At 41.0% G+C, this 22,539-nt stretch overlaps 1 protein-coding gene across 4 annotated transcripts in view; it reads left to right on the top strand.

Annotated features, from left to right (window-relative positions):
* CLIP1 (CAP-Gly domain containing linker protein 1) overlaps positions 1-22,539 on the top strand; it is a 62,070-nt gene that overhangs the window by 17,541 nt on the left and 21,990 nt on the right. For 2 of the 4 annotated variants that reach the window (XM_053959029.1, XM_053959030.1), the window contains exons 4-11: positions 8,085-8,209; positions 9,207-9,423; positions 12,373-12,570; positions 12,932-13,035; positions 13,566-13,626; positions 18,040-18,144; positions 19,431-20,375; positions 21,530-21,646. In XM_053959029.1, coding sequence (XP_053815004.1) covers positions 8,085-8,209; positions 9,207-9,423; positions 12,373-12,570; positions 12,932-13,035; positions 13,566-13,626; positions 18,040-18,144; positions 19,431-20,375; positions 21,530-21,646 — 1,872 coding nt within the window. The remainder of the gene's footprint in view (positions 1-8,084; positions 8,210-9,206; positions 9,424-12,372; positions 12,571-12,931; positions 13,036-13,565; positions 13,627-18,039; positions 18,145-19,430; positions 20,376-21,529; positions 21,647-22,539) is intronic. The other 2 variants (XM_053959032.1, XM_053959031.1) reach the window with 1 other exon arrangement.

Below are 22,539 nucleotides of genomic sequence, written 5' to 3'. Positions count from 1 at the left end.
CCAAAGCAAAGCTTGTTAACAGAAGACAGGGATCTGCTTCATGTGACAACTGTTGCCCGTACCAAAAGTTGAAGCAGCTTTGACAGGGTTGTCAGCTTTTCCCTGAAGGGACCAGATGCTGTATTTTAAATAAATAAATAAAAATCTTATCAACCTAAGGGGCCTTAGCCTTCTCAAGGGATTAAAGTGCTTTCATTCATTTAACCAGTTACAGCCTCATCACAGTCTGCCAAATCTGCTGCTTCTGGGGCTGAGCTGTAAAGCCGGAACTCGGCCTCCGTCCATATGTTCACAAAAAGATGCAAACTCAATTTACAGGCATGTGCTGATGTGGCCTTTTTGCAGAGTTCTTCCTGTGCATGAGTGACATCTCATTTCTCTTTTCCCCCCTGTTTTACAGAGCTGGCTGTAAGTTATTCCGTGCTTTGTTGTTTCTTCCCAAGGTCTTTGGTGCTGGAACAGGCAGGGGCTGATAGGAGATTATTGTCAGATTTGTTTCCACCCATGTAATTTATCTGCAAGTAAACATGACGTAGGGCTGTCAACTGATTACATTCCAGGGCTCTGAAAAGCAAACCAAGGGAAAAAGAAACTTCACATGTAGAGAGGAGTTTCTCCCTTTAGCATTGTCATTGCGGTGTTTTTAAGGTTTTCTTTTTCTGGATTTTACAACTTTCTGAATTGAAAATGCACTTCTGAGTTTAGTCTGTTTAAAAGTCTATGATAATATTTAACTGTTACGAGAACAAATATTCATTGGTGGTGTTACAGTTAAAACAGTGCAGAAATATCTGGCACAATGCATACAAGGATGGAAAAGGAAGAAAAATTTGGAAGTTGGGAATGTGTGAGTGGTTTATGCTCTCCTGGGGCTCTTCTCTAGAGCCTCCTCCATCAAATGTGACAGTTTTAACTGCTCAGTCACACTTCTGCTCTATCCTTGAGCTGAGGTGACTGTGAGGTATTTTGATGGCTTTGCCATGTTAAGTCAAGGATTAAAGTAATTCTTATATTTATGTATGTCTACTTAGGCACAGTACTGTGGATCCTGTAATGTATGATGTAGATTCGTTTCCTAAGTGGCTGCTACAGCATAAAATCCATGTATGAGAAAATATCTGAGGGGTAAGGGCTATCCAAAAGCAATTAATCATGTGGGTGATTTTCCCTGTGCAAATCTCTGCTTTCTTTTAATGTTACTTTTAAGCATTTTTCAGGACATGGCATTACCTATCTGCTCACAACTAAGGTGTCAAATTTATCTTAAAAAAGGCACTAGTCGTGTCTGAGTCACTCTTGTTTTGGCAACTCCTTATTTAAATTCAAATTGCATGTGAGTTCCTGGGCTGTAATGGCAGGGATTGGTGGCTCCCCACATGCTTTGGCAGTAGTTAATTCCTTTTTTGTGTGTGGATTCCCTGGCTCCCTTCCCCTCTCCCTGCCTTCCCAAGGGGGAATATCCAGGAACATGTTGTCCTCAGTCATTTCAACACAGGATGGAGAAGGAACAGTTTATTTACTTGTTTTAGTTTTTGCTTTTTTTTCTGTGGTGGTGATGAATTCACATGTGGCTTTTGTAGTATGGAATTGCTGGTAGTGTTGTTTTTTTTTTTTTAATTTCCTTTTGAGTTGAATGAATGAATTGAACCTCAGTAGCATGTCAGTTTTAGTTACTAAACTGTTTTCTCTGGAAGTGCAGGATTGTGTGGTAGCACAGCCTATTTTATTGCACATGAAGTTTTTTGCTCACTTTGGCCTTGCTTTTGAACTTGCAAAGTTGACTGCAACCAAATTGGGTAGAAGTGGAGAGGTTTCAAAGCAATTTCTTCCAAGTTCCATGGAAACAGCCCAATAGAAGGTGGAGACTGCCCACCAGTTCAGGAAAAGCTGCAATTTGCCTTCACGGAACTTTGCACGCCACAGAATCCACACGATCAAGGCTTGCCTGAATCCTGTTCCAATCAGTGGAAACAGCAGAAGTCACTCTTGCATTTTTAGGTAGTGAAATCACTCGCCCATAATATCCAATGGCACAGAAAAACTGCCATCGTTAATCCTTAATCGTTAATCCACAGAATTGCTGGGTTGGAACATCTGAATGATGAAGGCCAGTTTAAAGTTTGGGAGATGTTCTAGCACTGTTTCAGTTTTGCCTTGATCCAGTGCTGGATGTTGTGTAGGTATTTTTAAAAGGAAATAAGATAGTCTAAAGCAACTACCTAACATCTGTCTAATCTCAGCAAAAAAGGCCAAAACTGACAGAGCAAGAAAAAGTTGACAAACTAAAACATGGCAGTTTTGTCAAATGCTTTTGCTTCCTTCTCTAAAACTATAGATTTAATGGAGAAAATGCCATTATGGAGTTATGTGGTGGGATTATTATTAAGATCCTAAATACTTTCTAACAGTCTAGCTTCAAAATTAGCTGTTGACTTCATTAATAGTTTTAAGAACTCGGTATATTTACATCCTTAGTTATTTGAAAAACTCACTGGAATTCAGCAGGAATTCAGAATATGGCTCAAAGATGAGTCAAGCAAGAAAAAGCATCTTGCAGTAAAAGATTTTAAGAACTTATGGTGCTAAAGTTCAAAGGGAAAAATTGAGGTGTCTTCCTTAAAACCTGAGTGTACCTGCATGGTAGATGCTGCAGAGCTCTGTAGCCTTCCAAAACAAAGAGCCAGAGGCCACAGTAAAATTTGATTTATTTGAAATTTAAATATGTTTGAATAACGGAGTGATTAAGTGTGAAAACAGACAGGTTTTCATTTTTGCCGAGTCCATTCCGGACTCTGGGAGAAATCCAGTGCGGGTTCATTCCGGACTCCGGGAGAAATCCCGTCCGGGTTTTCCTTTTTACCGAGTTTCGGTGGGGTTTTTGGTGTGTTTTGTTGTTGTTGTTCTTGGGCGGGTTTTTGTTTGTGGGGGTTTTTTTTGGGTTTTTTTTTGTTTGTTTGTTTGGGTTTTTGTTTTGTTTTTGTTTTGTTTGTTTTGGGTTTTTTTTTTTTTTTTCATTTATTTGCTGAGTCCATTCCAGACTTTGGCTGAAATCTGGTCCAAGACAGATCTTTGTCGCCCAGTGTGGGGCTCAAGGGTATTGAGAGAAAAAGGATGAAAAAAAAAGATTTCCAATTCTTAACTTAAATTTTGTGTGCTGGACATAAAAACCTCTTTAGGTGTCACCGTGTGGTCCAGCTTACCCTGGTTCGGGTGGCACGTGGTCGTGGCTTTATTTGTCCCATTTCCAGACCCTTATGGGTCCTATAACCAAGGCTACTGTGGCTGTTATCCAGTTTGTTTTATGGGTGAATAGGATGAGGAATTCATGGATCTTTAACTTCCTTTGGAAGGCAGGCACATGGATTCAGAGCTGTCACACACAAACTGTATGTGTTTGGGGTTCCTTTAATAATGGATTTACTGTGAGGAAATGACCCCAGGGGATATTTTCTCAACCCTTCAACCAGCTCTTTGGGTCTGCCCCACCAGTTTTTGAAGGGTTCCAATCTTCTCTAAGTGCTAATGATATCATACAATGCCTGGTGGTGCTGATTTGCCTGTTGTCTTTAGGACTCTGGGCAAAATCCAGTCCAGTTTTGGGTGTTTCCTGATGGATATCAGCTCTGCTGCAAAAACATCCCCACAGAAATTAGCTCAGGGTTAATTACAGATGGAACTGGGTGAAATGTGAAGACCTGTTCCATAAGAACCAGAGGAGATGATCACTTTATCCCCTCTGGCCTTGAAGGGGTGAACAAATCAATTAAACACCATTTCTGTTGCCAGCTGGAAGCAGTTCTGCTAAATTTGGAGAAACAAGAGGAAGATGATTCTGATGAGAACCTGATTGGTGGATCCCAGGTGTTTCAAAGGCTCTGTGTGGCTGGGTGGGTTTTGCTTTTCCACTTTGTGGTGCTGAATTGTCCTGAAAATGCAGAAACACCCAAGTGATGCTTTCAGGAGTCACCACAAGTTGGTGCTGGGGCAGAAGGGGAGACAGAGCAGTTGTTATCACTTTTTATCTTCTCTGGGCAGGTGTGAATAAGTGATATTGTTACACTGACAAGGTTCAGACCCTGCCTGTCTCCTTTTCCACTAGCACTGCTCAAATCACACTCTCATTTTTTAGACCATCTCTCTTTTTTGCCCCTGGATTACACTGGTTTGTTTGTTTCCTGCTTCTCCTTATCTTTGGAAATGTGGCTCCACAAAGGTTCTCACAATGTTTGACGTGTTCATCCCCCTGTCCTTTCACCAGGAGCTTTTTAACCACTTCAGGTTTCCAAACCCATTTTGCTATTTCACTCTACCTGGCAGCAAATTAATGTAAGCTCAGGTATAATTGGATAAATGGAATTTAATCACTTTTTGCATGTGTTTGACATAACTCTAGTGAGTTCCAAGCAAAATTCCTCACCTCACCATGACCTGCAGTCTAACCTAGATTCTCTGGACTATTACAGCTTTGTATTTCACAGCTTGACTCTATTGAGTGGGGGAACTGACTGAGAAAAGGTCTGGCAGTTCTCTCTATCCATTATTGAGTGACCTGCCTTAGCATGAAAGAAGGTCATGGAAAACTGTCTTTGTGGTAGTTGTGCTCTGTTTTTTCATAGAACTTTCAGAAATCTTTTAATATTTTTTTCCTGTGTTTCTTTTAGAAATCAATGGGTTTTATTTCAGTCCTTCATGCAGTACTGGGAAGTAGATCTGCTGGCAAGTGCAGCTAGTTTTGTGGTTTGGGGTTGTGTTTTTTACCTTTTTCTGCTGTAATTCTCACTATTTTAAAAAATAATTTTTCTATAACAGATGCTATACTCTTTAAGTACAATTCTTTTTTCATATGGGTTGGAACAGTTGAGTTTAATCATGTCAGGATCTTTTTTCCCATTTATGGCACTATTAAGTGTATATGTACAGCAACTTTCATAATGAAATGCCTTTACCACACTGTCTTGTACAGTAGCACCTCACATTGTACTACCAAGGGAATAAATTATTATTATTATTATTTTCTTCTCAAGGCAGGTGTTGTCACTTGCAGGTACTAATTGCACTTTTTAGGAGATATGTCTGTGAATGACTGGAAGCCTTCAGTAGTCTCAGGTGTTATAAAGGAGGGCTGACCTGTCTTTAAAGCTGAAATTTAGAAAGCTTTTGCTTAAAACTGAACAAAACTGCCCATGTAAACCTTCACTGATTCTCTGAGCACGTTACAGCCACAGGGTGCTCCAATTCCTGCTCTTGTAAGGACACACAGAATGTGCAGTGAGAAATGTAGTAGCTGGTTATTCAAAGAAGCTGGACTGGGTTTGGAAACAGCAGAAATTCTTTGGCATTCTCCCTTGAGTCCTGTTCAAAATAACCCAGGTGCCATGGTTACCAGAGGAGTCATTTTGCTGCTTCTCCTGGGAATCTGCTGTTGAGCAGCCCCATCTGGTCTGGGACCTGAATTCCTGCATTTGCTGCCTCCCACCAGCCCTGGGTCACTGCAGGGGCTGGAACAGCTCCAGGGGCTCTGGGCACTGCCAGATTCCTCCAGGTTGTGTCTCCCAGTTTGTGGTTTGAATGTGGTCTCTTCGTAATAAACGTCACATTTTTTACAGAAACGTGGAAGATGAGCAGGGCCAAGGTGTGAAACAGAAAAGGATGAATATTCTGCACAGAGTTTAATCTGTGCTATCCTGGAGCCAGCATTTCTTCTCTAGAGGTTGATCTGCAGTGTGAGTTGGAGGGAACAGATTGCAGCAGTTTTTCCTGTCCCTGGGAATCCTTGCATGGATTTATCCTGTTCCACCTCGGTGCTTCAGACACCTCTTACCTCATTTACCCCCCTCACCTTCCTATGGAAAGGTGCTGGGTGGCTGTGTTTAGGTAAATCATTTGGGTTTGTTCAAAAAAATCACCACAGACACAAACATACCCCACGAAACCGGAAAAAAATTCCATTGCCTGCCTCAAGGGTTGTGGAAAAGGAGCTTGAGGGATCTCTGAGTGCAACCCCAAACCTGACTATTGTCTTTGAAGGGATGCTCCTTATCTAGGCCATTGTTCTAGTTTTCCTGTCTAATTTCTTAAATGGGTTTGTAGAGCCTCTTTTTATTTAGCTCTTGTTTTTTTTTCAGGTAGAAAACAGAACAAAATTGAGTGGGGAAAAAGCTTCTAAGCAGAACTAACCAGTCTTCACCTAAAGAGACAAAAACCCCTACCCAGACTTGCTAGGAAAGGAATAAGGAGGAAAACTTGGAACTCAGTGTGGTCTGATAGTGCAGTCAAAGTTTATTTTTATGTTTGTACTTAAGATATTTACCCTCTAGAAAAAGTAGCTAATGTCTGAGGGTGAATGCCCTCAGTGTCCCTCAATTTAAGGGGTAGTTCTTCCCAGAGATTACTTTTTCAGTGTTGTATATTCCCTCCTCACCACTGTGCCAGAGATCTGGATTCTCTGTAACTCTTTAATGGTAACAATTCTTTTTTTCTAAGCCAGTCCTGGTGCTTGTTTGTGTGTTCTCTGCCAAGAACACCAAATACCAAAGGTTCTACGAGTTACTATATTAGGCTGTCATGATAACTGTAAACTGTGTGTTTTTGTTCCATGGAGAGTAATAATTTAAGTGGCTACAGTGCCACTTAAAGCAGGATCTGAAGGTGACCTGCAGTTGTTCCAGAATTGCTTCTAATGGCAGAGAAGGGGCTGCCACCTTAAATGTGGACAAGAGGTGCCTCTGCCACCTTTTTCACTTGAATAATATTTTTAAAAGTTCATTATTCTTCCTGTTTTTCTGAGGTTTGTGTGGATTAGGATTATTTTTCCTCATCAGCTGAAGCCTCATCTTGCCCCTGGAGCAGAAATGTGTGTGGCAGCTCCTGGGCACTGACTTGGGACTTTGTGGACTTGTAAATTCCTTGATTCCTCACAGGTGACCTCGTGAGTGAGCTCTTCCCAACTGGAATAATGTGAATTTTCTCATGTGCTGTGACCATGCACCTTAATTTACAGCACAGGAGCTCGTTGTTCTCCAGTAATCCTGGGAAGTTCCCCCAAGAAATAGAATGTCTGCTGTAAAAATTACATTAAATACTAATGTTTACTAATTTTACTAATTACACAGTCTTTAAAAGAAGGTTTCATTCAAGCACTCTGCCAATGCCTCAAAGCATTCCTGGTTGTACAAGGTGTGCTGGAAAACACAGGTGGACATTTTCAAGCCATTGGTGCATTTTCCATGTGAAATTCAGTGAATCTTTTGAAGAGGTTTCCATCACCATGTCCCTGTTTTCACAATGCTGCGTGCAGGCTGGACAGATTTGCACAAATTTAGGGCACAACATATTGTCTTCCTGAACTGCAGGAATCCTGTGGCTCTTCCTGGCAAGTGTCAGCCACACAACACCTTTTCCTTCTTCGCTTAATTTAATTCTTCCATCCCCTGGGTATTAGGAAAAGCTGTAGCTCACAGACATTGCCAGTAATTTGAATGGCTGTAAATATTTCATAGGATAAGTTTGAAAGCCTCTGCTTTCTAGGCTTTCATTTAGGAGTGTTTGGGTTGGATTTTTTTATTCTTGAAAGTGAAGAAAAGATAAAATGATTCTCCTCTCCCCGAGGATTCAAATAGCTGGTTATATCTACAGGGTTGCCAAGTGCTCTGTATCATGCTTTATATCAGTTATTTTAAATACAAGAGGGTTGTACTGTGTAGTTTATCTGAATTATTCCTTAGAGAAAAAATGAAAGGAATTTTTTCTCATTTAATTTCTTTTATTTTTCCTCACAGAATTAGAGTAAGAAGCAAACAGACCTTAGAAATCTTAATCTGCTGGTAGAAATTTATGTGAAACTCTAGCACAAACCTATTGCGTTCAGAACATCGGTTATACTGTGTCTTGTTAATTATATTTTTAGTCGTGAAGATCAGTATTTGTTCAACATTAATTCAAACTCAAAACAATACATAGTTGAAATAAGAACTGGTTATGCCATTCCTGTGCTTTGTGAACACTTATGCCAAAAGCTTCTTCACTGAATTTGGTGTTTTGTTTTGGAAATGCATTAAATGCAGCTGTGTGTCTTCCTGCTTTAGGTTGGAGGAACAAAAGCTGGAGTCGTGCGTTTTCTGGGAGAAACTGACTTTGCTAAAGGAGAATGGTGTGGGGTGGAGCTGGATGAGCCCCTGGGAAAGAACGACGGAGCTGTTGCTGGCACGAGGTCGGTGCATCCCCAGATTTTACTTTATGAGATTTTTCTCTGTATTCTCTTTTGGGTTTTTATGTCTTCCATGAAATTTTCAATCAGGGAGGGAGGGAGGCTCTAAAGCTGCCTTGTCTGCTGCTGGTGGGGAGGGTTTGAATTCTCCGATGCCAACACTTCTCTCACATTCGTGGGATGAGCTGATCTCTCCTCCCATGTGAGTTTTATTCATAGACTGGTAATGGAAAAGAGACAATTTCCTTCTTTTAAATGCCTGTTTGATTTCTCAGCTTGGAAGGAATGCTCAGTTGAGAAAATCTCTGGATATCCAATAGTTGTACTTAAGGGAAATCTTCCAGTATCCCAGGAGCTGGAAACTCCTGTTCCAACAGATGCCTCCTGGTAGAGATGGGAGCAGTGTAGCAATAAGTCACAATCAGAAGGCATTAATTCACATCACAATTTAACTTTCTCATTTGCCATAAGGAATAGTCTTTTAGCTCATTAAAAAGAGGTTTTACAAAGATTGTCTCACCTTAACATAGATGATCACAGCTTAAAATTTTAAGTGGCTTTTGTCTATATTTAACCAAAGATATATGTTCTGTATCATCAAATATGCATAAATGATATGTATGTAATAAAATATAAAACTACTTGATTTAATGAAAAGCTGATTTCTATTTTTAACTCTGAGCCATCACATCTGTTGGCAGCTCAGAGGAATGTGATGAAGGGGAAAGCTGTGGATATAAAACTGAATCTGAATGGAATTTTTTAGGCACTCGAGCTGCAGTGTTTACTCTGGATTTCTGAAGTCTGATGCGATCGTGCTGTTTCAGACTCTCAAAGCCCCTTTCCCAAATGGGTGTTACATAGAACTGCAGTCCAACATGGATGAGGTCCCCGTGTTTAACACTTTCGTACTCCTGATCTAGAATTCTCCATGAACCCAGCCCGCGCAGGTGGAAAGAAGTTAACTCCCGCTCTCCTCTGCTTGCTTTGCCCTTGCAAGGTATTTCCAGTGCCAGCCCAAGTACGGCCTCTTCGCCCCGGTGCACAAGGTGACCAAGATCGGCTTCCCCTCCACCACGCCGGCCAAGGCCAAGCCCGCCGTGCGCAAGGTGCTGCCCACGCCCACGGCCCTGAAGCGCAGCCCCAGCGCCTCCTCGCTGAGCTCGCTGAGCTCGGTGGCCTCCTCCGTAAGCAGCAAGCCCAGCCGCACAGGACTCGTAAGCTGCTTTTTCCTCCGCATGCTCCCCCCCTCTCCCAGCCCCGGGCCCGCCCAGCTCGGCTCGGTGAAGCGAGGCGAGAGCAGCCCGTGGGCAGAGCGGGCTGCAGGGTTCACGGTGCTCTTCTTCATTCAAAGCATGCATGAAGGAAGGAAATCTTAGCTAGCCCTGGAGAGCAGCTGAATAGTTGAATGTTTAATTCAAGCTAACAAGAAAGGGGCTTAGGACAATTTCTCTGGCTGCAATCTGCATTTAATTCATTTTCTGAGGATCTGGTGTGCACCGAAGCTTCCAGATGTCACACAGGTTTTATTTAAGCAGGAAGCTTCACGTTGGCTAAAATGTTCAAAATTTCCTTTTGCTGTTCAAGAGATGAGTCAGCTGAGAAATGCAGCAGGAGCAATTTCCATGTCTCTGCTTACAAGAAGCCTCTTTCTTTTCTTTTAGATTTGGTTTTAATCCTATGAATTCATAAAGGCTGAGTGTTGCCAAGTGCAGTGGCTCAGGTGAAATCTAACACAGTACTAATTCCACCTAATACACTTACTATGGATTCTTTTGAAGTTGCTGTGTTACATAAATGTCCTAATCTTGGGTCGCAGCAGTAAAATGGAAATCTGGCGATGCTGAATTTTGAGAAGACTCTTTTATGGCAATTGAAAACATAGAAATAATTGGATTTTTCCACAGTCACCCTAGCTTTTTCTTTTTTTTTTTTTTTTTTTACCACAGTCCATAGATAGCTCTAATTAGGAAGGAGTGTCTCCCAGTGAGGTGGAGCAGGTTCCCTGTCCCACTGTCCCACTGACCAGCAGGTGCCCAGAGAGGTGACTTACCCTGGTCCTGCAGGACTGAAGCAGATTAACAGAGGTCAGCAGTCGGTCAGGGCACCAGGGTTAATACCTGGCCACAAAAAGGATTTTTATTTGGCACAAACAGTGGGACTTCATTACTTAATCCATTCTGGAAGTTGCACTTGCAGCCACAGAGTGCCCTCTAGTTTGGGATCACAGCACTAACACGTGGAACCAAATGCTTTATTCCATGTGCTGTGATCCCCCAAGTTACACCTTGTGAATGTCTAAAATGTATTTGCTTATTTTGTTTTGTCCCAGGGATTTTGCATGATTTAGGTCATGAAATGCAAAGCTGCTGTAATCCATTATTTCTGGAATTAAAATTCCAGCTTTTTTCCAACTCTTTTTTCTCAGGCAGTGTGAACATTTGGTGGCCATCCAAGTTAAAAGGATTGTCCAAATAATTCAGAGACTTTTTCTTTAGAAGTTAAGCTGCTGGAGAAACGAGATTTTCTGTAATCAGTTTTGACCCAGCAGACTTTTCCTGCTTCAGTTTCTAGGAAAGCTAAAACTTTTCTGGGGATTTCTGGACTCTTAAATTGATTGCTCAGTTGTTCAGGGCTGTTTCTATTTTCTTTTTCCTGTGTAATAAAAGCAGCTGTTAGAGTAGGTGATCCAATGATTTGATCCTTGTTAGAGTAGGTGATCCAGTGATCCTGTATTTCCCAGACCAATGGTCTGATGCCATTGGTGTTTATTTCCGAGTCTGAAGGAAGCTGATGCTTCTCTGAAGAATTTTGGATTTGTTTTGCAGGTGGGAGTGAAGGGTGATTTGAAGACCTAAAACTGTTAGAAAGCAATACACTCTGGAATGGGATTTTTTTCTGGAAACTGGGAGGGTCTGAAACAACCAATGAAGCATCAGAGTGAGGGTGGTTTGTTCTGTCTGGTGACTGGAAGGGCACCAGCAGTGGATTGCAGAGTGTGCAGGGTGGGATCCAGGAGCTGGGGCAGGGATTGTGCAGCAGGGAAGGGGAGATGTCTGTGCTGGCAGGAGAATAATCCCTGCTGTGCTCTCAGCTGGGGCTGCTGGCCAGTGCCAGCTTTCCAGGCTGGCTGTGGCAGCTATTCAATGTTTTGATCTCTGGAAGGATCATGCTCCTGGTTTTGGATGATTAGGCAGAGCTAAAGGATACAACAGCAAGTCTTTGTGATTTGGAGGATTTTTAAAAATTACTGAGCTGTCATTCTCATTTAATACTTAAGCAAATTTCTCAGCTGTTAAAGACAGGTTTTATGAACAGCACTGAGGGTTTTTTTGTTCAGTTTTTTGCTTTTTTTACAACTATTGCTCACTTTACTTTGTAATTTCAGGTTATTTACTTCTAGCTCAGGAACTTGTGAGGGTGTAGCTGGTAGGGCCATAATGAATTTTCCCTGGTACTGATTCCATTCAGTGGGGCAAGGTCAAGGAAAACCTGGTTTCATTTTAGCTACAATTCTCCTGATTAATTTTAATCTACATTTTTGGAACTTAATATTCCAGATATTTTTCCCAGAAGTAATTGAATTCCAAGTGATAGGAACATATATTTTATTTTATATACCAGTTGTTCTTCAAGGTTTTAGCTGTAAGGCTGGCTTTAGGTCAAGGTAAATGCTCTTCATCCTGGCTGCTTTTGCCATGGTAGATTTGCCAGATGCTGGTGGGAATTCCTAAAGCTTTTCATGGAGCATTTGGAAGTGTTGGACTGCTGCTGGTGACCCAAGATAATGACCTGTTAAATAGAGACATGATGTTTTTGGCTTGCTTGGAAGCTGCCTTTCTTTTTTTAATGCAAAAAGATGCTTAGGAGCATCCTGAGCCAGCCTTTGTGTGAGTCTACACCTTCAACTGAGGCCTTTTATTTTCACTTCATCCCTCCTGCCTCTTCCTCTGCCTGCTCCTCCTTACAGGGCTCTGACCACACGTGTTGGCCACTGTTAAATTCTGGAAAATGAAGTTGTTTAAGTGTAAAAGGAGAAGGTACAGTAGGTCACAGAAAGCATTTGCTTTACTAACCCTGTGTTTGTGGAGTCTGGAGGTACCCACTACAACCCTGTTTCCTTTCTCTTGGCGCAGAATAATTTTTAACACATTTATTTTGTGAAGTTGACAGAAACCTCTTCCCGGTATGCAAGAAAAATTTCGGGCACCACGGCCCTCCAGGAGGCCCTGAAGGAGAAGCAGCAGCACATTGAGCAGCTCCTGGCAGAAAGGGACCTGGAGAGGGCAGAAGTTGCAAAAGCAACGAGTCACGTCGGGGAGATCGAGCAGGAATTGGCTCTGGTTCGCGATGGGCACGACCGGGTGAGAGAGTTACTGTTCTTCTGAAACAGAGTTAACACAGTGGACTTACCCTCCAAAATGGGCTTTTCCTATTGGAAAGGACTGGGAGTAAGAGGTGCTGTGCTAAAAGTAAAATAATCCATGCCTGTGAGATCTCCCTTGTAGGATCTTTGGCTTGATGAGATCTCAGATCCACAGAATTTAACTCATTTTTGTTGAACTTCACTGCAGTCTTTGATGATGTTCAGATTTGATAACATTCCTGTCACTTGGCCCATCACTTAACCAAATTGTGGTTACTGAGGTACAGGTACATAACTTGGAAAAAATTCCTGTATTTCCCAGCTTAGTAAATTTTGGTTTTGTTCCTCTTCCCCATTAGCACGTGCTGGAGATGGAGGCAAAAATGGACCAGCTGCGAGCTATGGTGGAGGCAGCTGACAGGGAGAAAGTGGAGCTCCTCAATCAGCTTGAGGAAGAGAAAAGGTAACCCCAAACTGTCCTCATTAATGTAATTAATGTTCCCCTTGTGCTCCCCTTGTGCATCTTGCTGTTCATCCTGTCTCCAGACATGTTTCTCAGTGCTGGAGTTTCAATGCAATTGTGACATCTTGAAGGCCTGTGGATACTTTGGATGTGTCCTGAATTTCTGACACTTTCCTACATGAATGGTAGAAAATACAGAATGTGAGATCAAACTGCTGATTTAGGTCACCTCAGATCATCCAGAAGGGTGACAAAAGGAGAGCATCAATGAGGATTTAAAGGGTTTTAATACAAAGTACCCTCTTCAGAGCTGCAGGAGTAATGATGCCTTGCTTTGGCACTGGTAGTGTTTTAAGGACAGAAGTTTTCCCTCCCTCTGATGCTTCCTGTGAGATATTTCTCCTCAATGTTCCTGGCAGTTTGCTGGTACAATGGGAATGTTGTCACTGTCATTCTGATTTCCACTGAAAAGTAAGCTTGAAAGCATTTGCTTCCAAAATTACCTGAATTGTAATGAGTTGTCCCCACAGGAAAGTTGAAGACCTTCAGTTCCGTGTGGAAGAAGAATCCATTACCAAAGGAGACCTAGAGGTAAAATATCTCCACCTTTGTAAATGGGGTATCCAGGAGGGCACAGAAAGGCAGGAATCATTAAAAGATGCAATCCTGGTCCAGCCACATGAAAATGATACCCATTTCTGCAGTCCCAAATTCAGTTACACACTTTAGCAAAGGCTGTGCTATAGAAAGGCTCTAGTTATTTAGAGAAATTAAATTAATGGAAATTTCTACCTTTTGCTGTTAAAAGTAACCACTAAGAAAAAAAAAATTTGAAGTTACAAAATTGCAAGTTAATATTTATGCCTTTGAAAATGACTTGTCCTGTTTGATCAATTTCTTGAGTAATTCCTGTGCTTCCCTTAGGGAAGGTTGATTAATGGAGAGTGTTTTGTCCTGAGAGTTTGCACATAAAATCTGAATAGCAATTCAAATGTGCAACTTTTATCTGTTGTTTATAGAACTGTAATGTTGGGCTACAGCACAGTGTGTTATTGCACAATCAGAATAGAAAACATTTAGGGAAGGATTGCTCTCAGGTATTTGAGCACTGCTAAATTTTTATCCCAAAATTCCAATTAATAAGCAAGATACTTTTAGTTGCTCTACTCTATTGTCTAATCAGAAAGATATTAGAACTTCTTGCACAGCATAAAGTACAAACTTAGTTAACTGTGTTGCTATAAAGCATTTGTGATTGAAGTGCTAGCCTTATGAAAAAATACTCATTTCATATAACATTTCTTTTATTTTAGTCTTCCATTCATTTTAAGATACCTATCTAGACTCTTCATAGAATGCTCCTTTTATTGTTTAGTCCATGAAAATATTTTAGTTTTTTATTTTCCATTAAATCAATTGACAGTCATGGCAAACCATCCTAAAGACTCTGGTTTGTCAAGCTGCTTAACTTGGGGGTTTAAACTGAACTCAGGCTGATGGAATGTCTCCTGTTGATTGTGTTGGAATGGCAGTGCTGAGTCTGCAGGTGAAACATTTTTGTTTGTTTGTTTTTTTAATTTTACTGATAGCGAAAGAGGCAGATTTCGGAAGACCCAGAAAATGTAAGAGGGCACTTCAATGTGCAGAGACATCCCATGTTAACAGATTGTGTGCAGAAAATGCTTATACTGATTCACTAACTGCATAATCTGTTATTGAGACATTGACTCTGGTATTTGTGTGCATGTTGCTTCCAGAGCAATTACAACATTTCTTGGAAAGAATGTGTGTAATGACTAAACGTGGTAATGCCCATTAACTGCAGACAGGGCCAGTGTCAGTAGAGTTCTTTAGGGTCAAAACCTTTGCAACTCACTGAAGAGTCCAGAAGCTTGCAGAACACGACTGACCAGCATCCTGAAGTGGCCTTAATTTAAATGTAGGATTTTAGCAGTTTTCTTCACAAAATCCTGCCTGCTCTCCTATGAGATCCTGCTGCTGTTCAATAGATGACAATTTTTCTGAGGGAAAAAAATCTGCCTATTCTTCATCTCCCCGTATTTGTTTCCTTTTTTCCTGTATGAAATGCTAAGGGGATAGATGATTAAAACCCTCTGAACAATTAATGTGCAAAGCTGTCTGATTTTACTCTATCTTCATGTAGCTCCTCTTCAAATTATGTAGGAAGAAATGTGTTACTTGATAATAGAAATGGCCATGCAAGATGTTTAAGGAGCCCTCTTGCTTCCCCAGCTCAGAATAGTGGAATTTTAAAGGTAAATTTATCCCAGGCTGCCTCCTCTGCTGCATCCACAGCCAAGATAGGAAGTTCTGAGGACTAGAACTGGATCCTGCTGTGAATCTTTAGGGCTTCCCTTTGCAGAGATCCCTCAGGGATCTGGGTCTCCTCCAGTCTCCCCATCAGGCTGATGCTTTGTTAGAAATAAATCTGCATGTGCCCTTCCTTTCTCTTGTGTATTCCTTCTTTGATCCCATCTTTTCTCCTGACTTCCCTGTTCTGATGTTTCCATTAAAAATGGACATCTTCACTCTGCAGAGGAGAGTTTCCAGGCTGACACTTCCTGATCCTGGTGGTGTCCTGGGGACTGGAGGGCATCTTGCCCCATCCTAGAACTGGTTTTTGGGATTTGTGGCCTCAGCACGATTTCCCAGTGTGATGGAGAATGTCACAGGGAGGTTTATTCTGGAGTGAAGGAATAGCAAGAACACACTGGAAAATGCTGATGTCTGGCCTCTGAAGTTTGGGTGGAATTCTTGGAGGTTCAATGCAGAGTAAGAATCCCATTTCCACATCATTCCCTAATTGTGAAGCTCTGGAGAAGGGGAAGATGATTCCTTTGGCTCTGTTGTCTGTTTTTTTTTCTTTCCTGCTTTTCTTTTCCATCCAAGTTAAGGTTTACAATCAAATTATTCTCTTCTTTTTGGGGTACTCTCTCTTCTCAGTTCACTGTGTTCTGCATTTCATCAAAGAGAACCATAATCAGTAAGAATTTCTCTCTACATCATCAGGAAAGAAATTTGAGCAGTTCCAAATTTTGCAGTGATTTTTACCTCAGGAAATCTGGAATCCCTCCCTTGGAAATCGGATTTGATTAAAGGATAATCTCTCATCTCTAAATGGGAAAAAAGGTGTCAAGCAAAGCTCTCTGGAGGATTCTTTTTTAATCTTTTATTTCCATTTTGGCAGGATTTTAACTTACTTGCCTTTGTAGTATATAAGAGATGGGATTTTAAAAAAACCTAGTAATCAGTGATGGTCTGTCTGATCTTTGGAGCAGTAAAGCACTATCTGTAAAATTAATGATCAAAGAGTTTGGGTTTTATGTAGTGTAAAAAAACATAAGGTTGCATATTCCAAAGGCACACAGGGGGAATTCTGTAACCATGAGATTTGGGATTTCTTGGGTTTTAGTAGATCCCCTTGGTGAATTAGAATTGAATTGTAATTGAATTTCCAGCTTTTAAAGCAGATGGTTTTTCAGACTTATTTACAATTTGGTTGTGGATCAAAACTAATACTGACCTGTGTCAAGAGAGAAAACTGAATTGTAGCCACTTGCTAAATATTATTTCCCTTAGAATACTTAATTCCATTTTCAAGGGCTATGGGCAGGAAAAAGAATAATCTGTGTTCTTGTGGAGCATTTTTGCCTGTTACACCCTGAAGATCTTCCACTGAGAGAGGAACAGACCTGCTATGGAATGAAAACATCGACAAATCTAAGGAGCAACTTCCAAGTGTTTGTAGACCAAGGAACTCCATAGAAACATGGCCAACTGTTTTCAGCTGTTTAAAAAATTAGCTCCCTTGGATGTCTGGATGCTTTTGGGAAGGAGGAACTTGCTGCTGCCAGAAGGAATTCTGTGTTTGGAGAATTAGACAAGAAGCTCATCCCCATCTTTATATTCCTCTTTCATTTATTTCTCTTCTCTACTTCAGAGGTGCAGGTCAGGTTTGAATTACCTGCTGGACTTTCCCTGCATCTCCCAAACTTCAGGTTCTCTTGCAGGCCTCAGTGAGTATCTGAATATCAAGCCAGAATATCAAATATTCTGTGTTCTTGCTAAAAATTCTGTTTGTAAGCAAAAGGCAGGAGGCACCTGCTCACTTGGATTCATCTGTGTCTCGCTTCTCTTTAGGAACCTGTTAGACTTCCAAAGATGTTACTTTTTTCTTACTTCCACATATTCTTCAATATATTTAGACATCAATAACTGCAGAGCAACCAGGCTGATTCACTTTTTTATCTGGTCTTTGAGGAATCTTGTTGCTTCCTTCCTTCCTGAAAGAGGAGAAGAGGGGGGGAAAGAGGAGGGTTTTGGAGCTACAGACAACCAATCTCTTTCTATTTCTGTTCAGATAATTCAAACCATAGTGACAGAGGAGCCTTCATGTTCCCAGGTCTTGGCCAGAAGCATTTTTATGGCTGAGACTTAGAGACAGCTACTATCAAAAAAAGAAAGTTAAAGTTTTGATTTGTCATATGAACTTCAGTGCAGAATTTTTGTCCCCTTGTTAATAAGTAATTTTTTTATAAAATCAGCCAAACACATTAAAGGGAAAAGGTAGTGGGATAACAAGGAAAGGGACTTACCATCCTGTTAGAACAGGAGGAGATATATATGCACATATATATTTTTTTGACATAACTAGTCTAATTTGTGCTGAAAACTTCATGTACTGATAAATAACTTCTACTCAGCTGCATGAAACTTTTTTTGTTCACATTTCTCCGTTTGCTATTCATTCATTTATTTATTTATTTTACACACTTGATTTCATTTTTACACGCCCATCCATTCACACCTTCAACCCATCCTCCTCATCCATAGCATTTTCCTGTCCATTTTCCCCACCCTTGCATCCTCTCTGCTCACCTGTTAGAAGGCTCTGGCAGCACGGCCTGCATGTGGCTCCTCCTCTTGTGCTGGCATGTGATGGTGGCACCGTTGTGTTCTCTTCCTCTCCCTCTCCACTAACAGACGCAGACCAAACTGGAGCATGCCCGCATTAAGGAGCTTGAACAGAGCCTGCTCTTTGAAAAGACCAAAGCTGACAAACTCCAGAGGGAGTTAGAAGACACTAGGGTAATGGTTTTCCCTGTTTGAATAACGAGCCTGATCTGTGTTGTGGAAGATTTCTGATGGCACAGTGCCGGGGGTGACACGTGCTGGAACAGGTCCTTGCTCCTGCCGTAGCCAGAGCTGGAACACTGTAAAAAATTAGGATTAATTTTGAGCTTCCATGGGGTGTGTGTGTGTGCCTGGACGTGTGACTCGTTGAAGAACTCAGGTAAGATGTCTTCACACTGCAAAAGTAATCCTTGGATCCAAAAGTAGCAAGATGGGGTCATGAGTTGAAAGAAAGGAACATTCAGTAGCTCATTTTAAAAATTAGGAGAGTTCATTAAACCCAAAAAAACTAAGATTGAACGTGCAAGCCCTTTTAACACAAACTGAGTATCTGGGGCTTGGTTTCTGAGCTCTTCAGTAGCTGCTGCACTACTTGCTTTGCTAAATCATGGTTTGCAGTGGCTTTTTAGCTCTTTTTCCCACCAGTGATATAATATTTTAATGGATATCCCGCAATTATTAATACTGCTGCCTGTCAGAATATTACTGACATACTTTGTACCAAGTCAGAAGTTCAGCAGATGTCAGTTCTTATGGAGAAATATATATGTACACAAAGACACACATATATTCATGCTCACACATGGGATTTTCTTGAAGGTCAGGTGGGATGAATAAAAAACCCCAGGATGAATATAAAACCAACAATTTAATGTGTAATAAGTTCTTCTAAAGGGCAACTGTGGGTAAGTAATATCTTTTCCAGGAGGTCAAAGCAGTAGCTTCCTAATTAGAATTAATTCTGGGAGCTTTGCTGTAGCAAAATTGCTCCAACAGTCAGTGAAAAGCTCAGATAGTGTGAGGACACTTTTTCAGAGAGAAGCAGGTATAGAAGGGATTTCAGAGGATTTATCAGTTCAAAATGTGTTTGTCATTTTCTGACAGTCTTATAGCTGGTGTGAGATGAATTTGGAAGAAATTATTTCAACAAAGACCTCAAGGTTCTCCATTCTTTTCCAGTCTGGAAATGGTTCTGAGGAACACTTTGTTAATCATTGATAATACCCATCAGGGTGGTTTGTAAATTTTTTAGCAATTCCTAGATACTATCAGAAGAACAAATTTTAGTAAATTCTATGTTTATAGACAATATAAGGTGTTTGTCATATGACTTGTGGACATTTTTCCCTTTTTGAAGCAATTTGCAACGCTTGGTGGAAGCTTTTCAGCAAGGCCTGAGTGTCTTTGTATGAAATGTATCTTTTATAATTCTTCTTTTCTTAAAATGCTGTTGATCATAGGTGGCCACAGTGTCAGAAAAGTCCCGGATCATGGAGCTGGAGAGGGACCTGGCACTGAGGGTGAAGGAAGTGGCTGAGCTCCGAGGGAGGTTGGATTCCAGCAAACACATCGACGACGTGGACACTTCTCTCTCCTTGCTACAAGAAATCAGTTCTTTGCAAGAAAAAATGGCAGCAGCTGGCAAGGAACATCAGAACGAGATGAACTCGCTGAAAGAGAGGTTTGGCCTTAGTGAGGAAGCCTTGCAGAAAGAGATCAAGTCCCTTTCAGCTTCAAATGAGAGAATGGCAAGGGAAAATGAATCCTTGAAAACCAAGCTTGACCACGCCAACAAGGAGAATTCCGACGTCATTGAGCTCTGGAAGTCCAAGCTGGAATCTGCAATTGCCTCCCATCAGCAAGCAATGGAAGAGCTGAAAGTTTCTTTCAGCAAAGGTGTTGGGGCTCAGACAGCAGAATTTGCCGAGTTAAAGACTCAGATTGAGAAGATGAAATTAGACTATGAGAATGAAATGGCAAATCTAAAGCTGAAGCAGGAAAATGAGAGATCTCATCACTTGAAAGAGATCGAGTCGCTGAAAGCAAAACTGGTGGCAGTCACAGAGGAGAAAGAGCAAAACCTGGAAAGCCTGAAGACCAAACTGGAAAGTGTGGAAGATCAGCATCTAGTAGAAATGGAAGACACTTTAAACAAATTGCAGGAAGCTGAGATAAAGGTAAAGGAGCTAGAGGTACTGCAAGCCAAGTACAATGAACAAACCAAAGTTATTGATAGTCTTACACCACAGATCAAAGCTGCTGAAGAAAAGCTTTTGGACCTTGCTGCACTTGAGAAAGCCAATTCTGAAGGTAAATTGGAAATCGAGAAACTTAGCAAGCAGCTTGAGGCAGCTGAGAAACAAATTCAGACTTTAGAGACTGAAAAGGGTGATGGAATTAGCCAGGTTTGTATCAACATCCATCCTTTTAGTTTTCTTTTGCTTTTATTTTACATTTGTACCCTTTTAATCTGCTATAGGAAATAACATCACAGAAAAAACGAGTTCTACTGAATGTGTATCTTGGGACCATCTGAGGAGGTTTAGAGGAGCATTAATTGGGTCGTGTCTCAACAGGTTTCTGCTGCTCCACCTGCACCAATAAGCAAAAGGAAAAAATTCCTTCTGCACTTCCTTGCTGCAGATTTGGGCATGTCTGTGCTGAAATCTTCCTGTTATGGAAGAGTTACTTTGTTGGCTTGTTTGGGAGAAGGGTCCACACATCCTAAGGCTTTCACCTCTGGGGATAGACAAGAGGACTTGGGACTCAGTGGGGAAATGTTTCCTTCATTACCTTTCCCCTCCTGTGACAAGGTGATGGAAGAGGCTTTTAAAACAAAAGAAAGCACAGGAAATCCTGGTGGAACTTTTCTTTAAGCCCAGGCTCTGCAGGGATGTTTTTGGCACTGTTTCACAGCACTTTGGAAGCACAGACTGCAGCTTGGTGCAGGATTTTCCTCGGGTTTGGATGAAACACCTTGGTAAAGCTGATGGTAGTGAAGAGTAGTGGGAAAATAACTAGAAAAAGCTTTCCTAAACTCTTCACAGGTGGTTCCAAGATACCAAATTTTTACCTTTGACTCTCTTTTTGAGGCCACACTGGGTTGCTGCACTACCCCTGGGTGTGGTGCAGAGATTCCCTCCCCGTGTTTGTGTATTGATCTGATCAGCCAATTGAAGCACAAATCAGTCAGTTCAAAAAATGAAAACAATTAAGAACCAAAACTACTGATTGAACTAATGCTGAAACTTTGAAATTGTGAGTGTATTCAAAAATGTCTGCCATTAAATAATGTATTCACAATTATTGCCAAAAGAACTAAATTTTAATGATCTCAAAATTATTCCAAGATGCAATTAGTGCTGTGATGTGTGTAGTCATCAGTGGAAATCAGCTTCACTCAGTTAACTCATCATGGTTTTTTCTTAATTTTTTTTTATTTTTCATCTTAGAGTGATTTTAATGTGACAGTTATTTCTTTCAGATTCACCTTTTCATTTTCCTAATTTTTCATTCATGTTTGTCATTTTATTTTACTCCATTTCATCATCTTTGTTAGGCCAGTAATCTGGCCAAAGAACTGCAGGGCAAAGAGCAAAAGCTTCTTGACTTTGAGAAAAACTTGAGTGCAGTAAATCAAGTTAAAGATTCTTTGGAAAAGGAACTTCAAGTTTTGGTGAGTAATACCCCAAAATTTTGACTTTACTCTTTGGATTTTGGGTTTCATGGTGAGAGTGTAATAGAAGTCTGTGGATCAGCTCTGAGCAAAGCTTTCCAAAGGTGTTTTACTCATGGAAAAAATGGGAAGGGTTCATAGCTAATGGGACCTGTCTCAGAATAAAAAGAGCATTTCACCTCAGTCCTGTGTTATCAGGTGTTTTGCCTAAATAGAACTCATCTATTTATAGATTGCAGATAAAATTAAACCAAATCAAAATCAGCAGCAGTTTAAATTTAGACTGCTCGTTAAGGAACACTTAATGGCCCTTTATTGTAGCTGTTGTGCCAATCAATGCTTGCTACACGCTTCTTATAAATGGTTTTAAAAGACATTTCTCATTTAAATAAATTTCCAAATGCTGTGTTGTTGGGTGGGGTTTCCCTGAGGAACTACACTGGCATTAGTAACAAAACAATGGGATTTTTGGTCTTTCCATGGCCAATAGTAAATATTCAAACTTGGTGGAAGAGCCTCACTTCCCTTCCTGAAAATCCTTCCTTTTCTTCATTGTCTGGCATCAATTCCTGCTGGTAAAACTGGAAAACACTGGTGGGAGATGGCTCACAAGGCTGCAGGTGTCCTCTGTGCAGCCTGGGATAGAAACCCCAAATTCTTGTTTCCTGCCCTGGGCTCTGTGGCAGCTGATGGAGGAGTTGCTCTAAATGTTGAGAGACTTGCAGCCAAGACAAGGGAAGATCTGTGCTAAGCTGTAACTCAAAAACTTGAGATTGTTTATGATAGGACCAAAGACTGTTCTATTTGTAAGTGAAAAAGACCTAATACAAATTCAGTGGTTGAATTGTGCTGTTACTACCAAGCCTTACCTTAAGTTTTCATCAATTTTTCAG

The sequence above is a fragment of the Vidua chalybeata genome, chromosome 18 (genome assembly GCF_026979565.1).
Source record: "Vidua chalybeata isolate OUT-0048 chromosome 18, bVidCha1 merged haplotype, whole genome shotgun sequence".
Taxonomy (NCBI): Eukaryota; Metazoa; Chordata; class Aves; order Passeriformes; family Viduidae; genus Vidua; species Vidua chalybeata.
This window is presented reverse-complemented; position numbering and strand designations above follow the sequence as displayed.